Source organism: Chionomys nivalis, chromosome 19 (assembly GCF_950005125.1).
Source record: "Chionomys nivalis chromosome 19, mChiNiv1.1, whole genome shotgun sequence".
Lineage (NCBI taxonomy): Eukaryota > Metazoa > Chordata > Mammalia > Rodentia > Cricetidae > Chionomys > Chionomys nivalis.
In genome coordinates, this window is record NC_080104.1 from 53,786,223 (window position 1) to 53,795,284 (window position 9,062).

Genomic DNA, 9,062 nt, shown 5'->3' on the forward strand with positions numbered 1-9,062 from the left:
ATGTGTGCTGGCTCCAATTTACCTAACTCCTAGCTTCAGAGCCTTTGGCCCTCCCAGTCAGGAGGGGGCTCTGTTTCCCTCTGAGCGTTCCAGCGAAACACCCACAACACATATATTTCTGTAGACTTCACAGCGCCAGGCTGGCTTAAAGTTTCTTGAATGATTATGATTATTTCAAATTCAGTATAGGAATTACACTTCTTTTGAACAGTCTTGAGACCAGGTATCACCTGTGAGTGAGATGCGCTTGGGCAAGACCCTAGGACAAGGGCATCTCCAGTTGGACCTTAAACTACCTGGGTTTAAGTGAGTGATGAGAGGGTAGCAGAACCATTTAAAACAAGGCAATCTGGCCGGGCAGTGGTGGTGCACGCCTTTAATCCCAACATTCTCAGGAGGCAGAGGCAGGTGGCACTCTGAGTTCAAGGCCAGTCTGGTCTGCGGACCGAGTTTCAGAGAAACCCTGTCTTGAACCCCCGCCCCCCCCAAAAAAAACCCACATAAACACACACACACACACACAAAGGCAATCTAGGTGTACATACTAAAGGAAATGTAAGCAAATGGATTGAGAAACTCGACCATCACTCTTGTTGTTCTATTAGCAATTTATTTATTAGGTAACGCACAGACCAGAGGTCCTGCAGCACAAGATTAAGTAGCCTGACAATTTGGAGTTAGAGACACTCAGAAGACATCAGTCAGGGTAAGGAGACTTGGAACAAGCAGCACTGCTTGGCAGAATTTGGAAAGTCAGGACACTGTCAGAAACTTCCACCCAGCAAGGAACTTCATGAACCAACCCTATACCCTATTTATGGCAGGCAGCATCACCCCAGAGGGAGAAGGACCCAGAGGACAAAGGCCTTCTGATCTGTGACAAGTGCTCAAGCCAGGGGTCATAGATCCTGCCTGCCAAAACAGAGGAAGGGAAGCACTGGGAACGAGGAACCCAAAGGGGACACAAGGTGCCAAATGTCAAAAAATATGGGAAGGGCATGGGGCGGGGAGCAACAGGAGAGCAGAAGAGGGGCCTGAAGTGAATGCAGCCAGAAAGGTGTGACTTGGAGGGTGGGGCAAGCTTACAGTTCAATGGTTTGTGAAGTTTCAAAGCAAGTGTTTCCCCAGGGCTTTCCTGCAGCTCTCTCCAGAGGTCAGATAAAAGCTGGTGTCACAGCACAAGCAGGGTGAGGACACAGAAAGGACACTGGTGATGCCTAAAGGAAATTATGGACCAGAGACTCCACGACCTAGTGACAGCCGCGGGGCAGTCTGCCTCATCTCTTCACTTGCACAGCCCAGAGTTTCCCCTTGATGGCGCCACAGGTTTGGGCCACTCCCTCAATATAACAAACACTGCAACGAGAGCTTCAGTTTCTCCTTCAAGTCAGGGTCCATCAAAGGAGGCATGTCCTTGGCCTTCAAAACAACTGCGTGGGCCTCCTGGAAAAGGTTCTCCCCCACGGCAGCTTCCACGCGCTGACGCCAGGCATCCAGTTTGGGTCTGCTCTCGAAGATTTTGCAGCCAGCACTGACAGGCTGTGGGGAGAAGTCAAGTAGAGGAGGGGCTAAGTTCCACCATCTACAAAGGCAGCATGGCCTATTTCGGGACCCCCCACCACATCGTCCCTCCTCCACCATGTGTGATGCGCCTCTCAATACCCCTGTTGGAATATATATATATATATATATATATATATATATATATATAATGCTATATTATATATATTATATATTATTATAATATATATTATAAATCCATATATAAATATGGATTTACTTGATAATGCTAAGAGACAGCGATGGTCAAAAGCTCAATCATAAATCAGGCATCTTATGCCATCCCTTCCCAAGGCTTAGGAAGGAAATACTGGGGAAGAGGAAAGTATATAAGAGCCGGCAGAAAAGGAAGAGGAGTCCTGGGGAACACTGACTTCCAGGAATGGAATGGTATAGCATTTGCATGTTATTGGACCCACTAGCAGCATCCTGTCCGGGAGGGACAAAGGACACTTGGGGTCTCACCCCTCTCTGAGGATAATAGTTGTCGAGAGAGGACATTTTCTTCCGTGGTCACTGGCAAGGCGCCCACGCTTTTGTAAACAAATCCTCACCCATCCTCCAGTAAACAACCTTGATGAAACTCGCTGAAACAGACAGACAGACAGACAGACAGACAGACAGGCACACACACATACAACATGATAGTAGAATGGAAGCTAGTGAGAGATGAGGAGGGGACAAGAGACAGAAAGGGGTGAATCTGATCAAAATACATTATGTACATGTATGAAAGTCATAACGAAACCTATTATGTGCAATTAATATATGCTAATAAAATATTTTAAAATTCACATTATAGATGAAGACTCAGGCTCAGAGGGAAAAGTGACTTATCCAGGGCCCCACAGCATGAGCAAGGGCTCCCCGCCCCCCAGGCCTCTCCATCGTCCAGCAGATCGCCCCAGTCCACAGCACTCACATGCATCAGCTCTGTGATGGCCATCAGGTCAGCCACAGAGATATGGGATCCTGTAAGGAAGGCCTGATCCCGCAGGAACTTGTCCTCCAGCATCTGCAGGCACCTGTCCAGTTCAGCCAAAGTGGAGGCCAACATCTCTGGGGGCACCGGCTGCCCCAGGAACTTAGGGAACATCATCTGGTGGACAGGCAAAAAGAAACATTTGGCTCTGCCCAACACTCATCTTTTGTCTCTCTCTTACTCTTTTCCTGCAGTAAGTCATTCCTGGCTCTCAGGACCAAGACCTCAACACAAAGCCCTCCATGGTATAGCAGCTGCCATCCTGTCCCTACTCCAGATCCCCTTTTATTCAAGTGGGACTTCTCAAGAGAGACATGGTAGTTGATACACTGTGGAGGGAGTTTACTGGGCTAACACCAGTACTCAGGAGTGCCTCTAGCATTAACCTATGACATTCCGTAATGGAATGCTAAGATCCCTAAGTTGAAAAGCTTAAACATAACATTTAATTGAAAATGTATTTGTTTGGGGGCTGGAGAGATGGCTCAGCGGTTAAGAGCAGTGACTGCTCTTCCAGGGGTCCCGAGTTCAATTCCCAGCAACCGCATGGTGGCTTACAACTACCTATAATGAGATCTGGCGCCCTCTTCTGGCCTGCATGCATATATGCAGACAGAACACTATGCATAATAAATAAATAAATATTAGGAAAAAATTGCTTTAAAAAATAGAAAATGGCCGGGCGGTGGTGGCGCACGCCTTTAATCCCAGCACTTGGGAGGTAGAGGCAGGTGGATCTCTGTGAGTTCGAGACCAGTCTGGTCTACAAGAGCTAGTTCCAGGACAGGAACCAAAACCACAGAGAAACCCTGTCTCGAAAAACCAAAAAAAAAAAAAAAAAAAAAAAAAAAGAAAAAGAAAATGTATTTGTTTTATCTATTTCTTTTGAGTGCATGCACACATGCTCTCACACATGCATGTGCATGCCTCTCTCACCACACATGCTTGCGGGGATCAGAAGGCAACTTGCAGGAACCGGTTCTTTCCTTCTACCATGTGGATCACAGGGATTGGACTCGGGTTATCAGGCTTGCTGACAACTGCCTTTACACCCACTGAGACATACCACTGGCCCAAGAACTTTTACTTCAACCGGGAACACCATCTCTGATGCAGCCTGAGAGTGGACCCTGCCCTTTGTCCTGTGGCTCACCTTCTGCCACATGGCCCTGGTGCAACTACTCCGGAGGGCTGTGTGCTGCCACGACAGGTACTCATCTACACGGGCTCGAGCCTGAAGGTCCTGAGGGTACCAGTGGTCAGGGGCCTTGTACTTCCTACTCAGATAGAGCAAAATGGCCACACTGGAGGAAAGCAAAGGGGAGGGGAGAACACGCCCTGGTCATTCTTAAGTCACCTTGGTCCATAGCCAGAGTGTCTTGTGCCTGAATTTCCACGTGCCTTCTTATCCAGCCTGGGAACCCTTTCAAATACAAGGGGGATGGGAATTCTCTGCTCAGGTTCTCCTGAGGCTCTTCCTGCCCACAGGAAAGGTCCAAGCCTTTCCCTATCTTCCAATGCCCCCCCCCAACTCCTTTACCCCAGCAGTGCCAGCCTCAGCCCTTCAGCCTGTACCCCTGCATGATCCTTCTGGCAAGAGCACACCTCCCACATACCCGCACACCCACACTGGAAGTTCCCACCTCTGCAGCAGGCCGCCCTCCTAACCCCTCACTTGCAATCACACCCCCCCCACCTGTGTCTCCTCCATCTGTCATGTCATTGCCACGCCTCCCTCCAAAATAAGAGTTCCGCGCGGGCCCAGATTATGTTCTGCTCAAGCTCCAGGGACAGACAGTGACCTGGTGCTACTGGGTGCTCGGCAGAAGGTGACTAAGTTCAACGGGTGAGCCTTTGACTTCAAGGGAAGCAGCTCCCACTCTCCTGCCTACCCCAGGATATGTGGTAGACGTGGTATTTGCAGAGCCTGGTACAGCTGCTCTTTGGTACAGTCCATCCTTGCCACAGCCATATCTGATATGAACGGCAAAAGTGATAATGCCAGCCCAGCTGCTTGACAAGCTGAGCCGCATGAGGGCTGCTGTGCCACCTTTGCTTTTGCTTTTCATCTCCACCTGTTGCATACTTGGGGGACTTTTAATATTTGTACAATTTGGAAATATTAGATTGATGGAAAATTTCTTATGAATCATTTACATCTTCTCCCAGGAATGCTGCTTCTTGGCTTCCCCCAGGACAGTCCTGAACACACTACCCTTTCCACTTTGAGGGAGATATCCTTATCTAATTGAAAGTCTTCCTTATGCCTTGAAGGTTGTGACACACATAAAGAAGCCAGAGGTCTCTTTATGAGGCTATGAGACATTCTTGAAACATCTGTTCCTATACCTATGCAGGAACAAGATATTCAAAACAAAGTAAACTAAAAGGGTCAACAAGATTCGGTGGGCTGGAGGAGCTGGCTACAGATCAGATTGTATATATATGGTGTGAAGAGGTTTATATATATTATATAGCCAAGGTTACCCCTGCCCTATAGAGAGACTCATATTGATGGGCAAAGGATGAAGTAGAAAGACAATAAAAGAATGAGATGTCAGGCCCTCCCTTTCTTAGAAAAGTTAGCACATGCAGAGCCACTGTGATGTCATATGACCAAGGAACAACGGAATGCCAGGACTAATCCTGGCATTTGACACACAGACAAATTCTATAAAGTTATAAAATATAAACATTGTATTATTCCAGAATTTGAATAATAACTCCAGCAGCTTTGGTCTGAGAACTTTTCTTGGGCCCTCTGACTATTAAGAGTTGATAATACACTGCTTGGGACATGGCAGTGTGCTCAGGCTGGCTTGGAGATTTTGTTTTGGTCTAGTGTCCTTATAGCCACAAAAGCTACCTGCCTGAGAACAGGCTGTCATAGCCTTTAGAGTCTTAAAAATTGGGTCATAGGGTTAATAAGTATGATTTAAAATGATAACTGTTTATCAATGAGTTCAAAATGAGGGAAAATGATTGGCAATGATAACTGTTCTGTCACTGCTTATTAATGACGACTAAAAGATAAGCAAAAGGAAGTAAGACAATGTGCAAAACCAAAAACGACACGATCTATGTTTTGGAACAACATGAATGTATCCCTGCCTACTAAAGTCTGTATAAATAAAGAAGCACTCTGGCTGCCAGTCAGGCAGGCTGCAAGATTCTCCTGACCATCACGGCCTAGCTCACTTCCTTCCCTCACCAACTCCTTACCTTCCCTACTGGGACCTGTGTCTCTGCCAGGGATGCCCTTCCTCTCTGTCCGTCTCTCCCGCTGCTGCCCTCGGATCCGTCCATCAAGGAGCGGGGAAGCAGCCTGTCCCCCTGCACCCATACCCCGGCTCAGTTTCCCCATCCAAAAACTGCAGAGGGTGGCAGACATAGCATGTCTTCAAAAGTCCTATCTCAGCCCCAAGTACCTATCTGAGTTTCATCCAATCCTACCCCTGGGGCTGACACAGAAGCCACAGTCCAAGTTGTTGGCAGTGGGCTCAGACAAGATGCCTGCCTCACACAGCTTGGCTGCAAGCCAGAAACACATTACCTCTCTGCCAAGACGAAGTCCCCATCCTTCAAAGCAGGCACCTTCCGCAAGGGGTTCACCTGGGCAAAGTCATCAGTGTAGTGCTGACCTGCAGAGAGACCAGAATGGTCAGGAAGAGGACTCCGGGGCTGTCTGTAGCCTTCCCTCCACTCAGGAACCAGTTTTTCACACAAAGCCTCAGTGAAGAGGAAGCCACCGTGCTGGCCAGTGGATCACAGACACTGATCCTATCGCAAATCCATTTGCTTTCACCTCTGTGTTCACTTGGGTGTGGGAACGAGGTGGTTCTGTGCAGGTATGGCCTACAGTCTCATTCCCTGGGCTCTGAACCATCTTCCTATCCCAAGCAAGAACTCGGTGGGTTCTTCTGTCCAGACCAGGTGACCTATGTCCACCCCAGAGCTCCAGCCCTCCCTCTTCTCAGTTCTCAGCTCAACGTGGCCCCTAGCAGCTCAATTCTTCCTTTTCTGTGCCAAGTCTTCAAAGCTCCTCTCCACTTGGGGTTCCCAGACAAAACTCATTGCTTCTCTTCTGATCACTGTGCCTAAGCCAGATCTGATGATACAAGGGGGTTGCCCAGTCAATATGAGTTGCGTATGCAGGCATTGGTGAAGCCAGGAGTCTAGATTCATCTGTGGGCCTCTCTCTCTTTCCACTGAATGGATCCCATCACCTTGGTCCATCCTCCTTCTCCAAACTGCCTATGTGCAGCCCCGTCCTACAGCCCAGGTTGAAAGTCCCAAAGGTGACCAGTGGGAGGACTCAGCAGAACAATTAAGTTCTAAAGTCTCTGCCTGTCATTCCCCCACCCCACCCTGTGTGACCACGTGACCGTGTCCAGTTGTAGCCCTGCCTCCACTGAGTTCTGGTGCAGGGGCTGTGTTTTGTTTTGTTTCTCAGACTAACCAGAGCAACATTCCACCTCCAGTCAGAGTGCTGGCCTCTCCCACTGTCCTTTCACAGAGCCCTCTAGCTGACAGGAAACACCCAGAAAGCAAAAAAAAAAAAAAAAAAAAAGGGGGGGGAGGGGGGAGGTGGCCTGCCCAGGCAAGCCTGTAATTCCAGCTACGTGGGAAACTGAAGGATTCCAGGCTCAGGGCTTGAAAGGGTTAAGAGTGAGTGCAACGCCTGGACAACTCAGCAACTCTGTCTCAAAATGACAAGCACAGAGAGGGCTGGGAGTGTTGCTCAGTAGCGTGCGCGCGCACACACATACACACACACAAACACACACACACACACACACACACACGATGGCAAGCAAGCCTGGGACTTGACCTGGTGGGTAGGAGATGTGCAAGAGTCCTCAGTGGAAGATCACACACCCAAGTAAACCAACTCTTTTCGGCCCCAGAATGCAGACACGTGAGATGGGGATCCTCCACAAAGAAAATGAGTTAGTTCAGCCTATTTTCTCCCGTGACAGGAGGTGGGCTTTTCATACCCCGCCTCTGCCCCACCACCAGAGCTTCCACGGCGGCGCCTTAGCATAGGGTATTTGGAAGGATGTTATTCACCAGGCAAAGGTTCTCTAAAAACTCACAGCTGAGGTGGCTAGAGAGGTAGGCTACTCTTTCAGAGGACCGGCGTTCAGATCCCAGCACCCACGACAAGTGGCTGACAATCATATGTAACTCCAGGTCAGAAGGATTTAAAAAGCCCTCTTCTGGCCTTCCGGGGTACCCGTACACACACTGTATACATACATAAAACAAACAACTCTAAAAGAAACACAGCTCCTAACCGATACAACCGCTTCCTCACGGGAGCAGCAGGCGTTTCCTCTCCTGTTTGCACACCTGGCCTGACCGTTCGCGGGCTACAATAGGCAGAGGTGCAGCGTACACAAGGCTGCAGACTACCCAGCCGGCCAACTCGGCTCACCTTTGAGCAACTCTATGGTACGCAGCTGGAAGGGGATGTTGTTCATCTTGGCGAAGATGTAGACAGCACGGCAGGGCTGGGACATCAGGTCCAGGTAGAGCTCCAGGCCCATGGTGGAGGTTGTAGGAGCGGCCGTGGACAAACCTCGGAGACTGACTTTGGGGAACTGCCCCCTGGAGACAGAGCTGGAAGCAGCTACAACGGCAAACAAGAACGGTTGCGTCTAGGCCCTCCGGGGGCCTAATCCTATACCTGAGCCAGATCGCAGCCTTTCCTCCCATTGGATGCTCATGAAAACTTTGGGCCAATCAGAGGCGGGCTGCGGGTTAGTTCTGCTTCGATCAACCTAACGGTGTACCTGGGTGCTCCTCCTCCTACCTCCGTGCTTAGGTCAAATGAGGAGCAGAGCGTACTAATGGGGAAAAGGACGCGAAGGGCATTTCCATCGCTGAATTTAGGGGCAAAAGTGTTGCTGCCCACAGTTCACTTTCTCTCCGTCCACTCAGGGAGAGGGCTGAAGAGGAGTGGCTTCAGAGATCCTTGATGCGGAAAAGGAGAAAGTTCAACTGCCTTCCCCCACCCAGAACTCAGGATGGGGGTGATGTTTGGCCAAGTGTGCAAAGGCTGGGTCCACATCCTGTGAGGAAACGACCTGGCCCTCCCCATTATTATTTAATTCCAGCTAATCCTCTTCTAAAGGCTAAGGGGAGGGAGGATTGCAGATGTGCCTGGGATTGGATAAAACTTCTCCACCCAGTGCAAAAAGCGTTCAATAGCACTCACGGGGACCTAAGGCCTCTATGACTGCATGGTTTCACCAGAGAAACTCCCCAGTATCTCAAATGACAATTTCGGAAAACGTGTCTTGGCAAGACAGTAGGTCACTGGGAAAGCCGAGAACAGCTTTATCTTCCTAGTCCTAAATGTTTCCTGTTAAGGGGGAAACTATCCCCCTCAGCAAAGTGTCTTCTTGTCATAGTGGAAGCTAGACAGAGGGGGAGGGGCCCCTTCTCCATTTTCCCACTGCTTTCCTTTGGGGCCTACTAGCTCTCCACAAGTTGCCTTTGTCTACCCACCCACCCC

The 9,062-nt window shown here is 49.4% G+C and overlaps 1 protein-coding gene across 2 annotated transcripts; it reads right to left on the bottom strand.

The window, feature by feature from the left end:
* Window positions 1-601: 601 nt before the first annotated feature.
* On the bottom strand, window positions 602-8,500 carry LOC130861924 (glutathione S-transferase theta-3). Of its 2 annotated transcripts, XM_057751264.1 has the most exons (6): window positions 8,338-8,500; window positions 7,980-8,174; window positions 6,096-6,183; window positions 3,696-3,846; window positions 2,483-2,659; window positions 602-1,539 (listed from the first exon to the last, which is right to left on the bottom strand). In XM_057751264.1, exons 2-6 carry the CDS (start codon window positions 8,089-8,091, stop codon window positions 1,342-1,344), a joined length of 726 nt encoding a protein of 241 aa, XP_057607247.1. In that variant the 5' UTR covers window positions 8,092-8,174; window positions 8,338-8,500; the 3' UTR covers window positions 602-1,341. The 2 variants fall into 2 exon arrangements, with proteins under 2 accessions (XP_057607247.1, XP_057607248.1); XM_057751265.1 differs by lacking the exons at window positions 7,980-8,174; window positions 8,338-8,500 and adding an exon at window positions 6,769-6,832.
* Window positions 8,501-9,062: the final 562 nt, after the last annotated feature.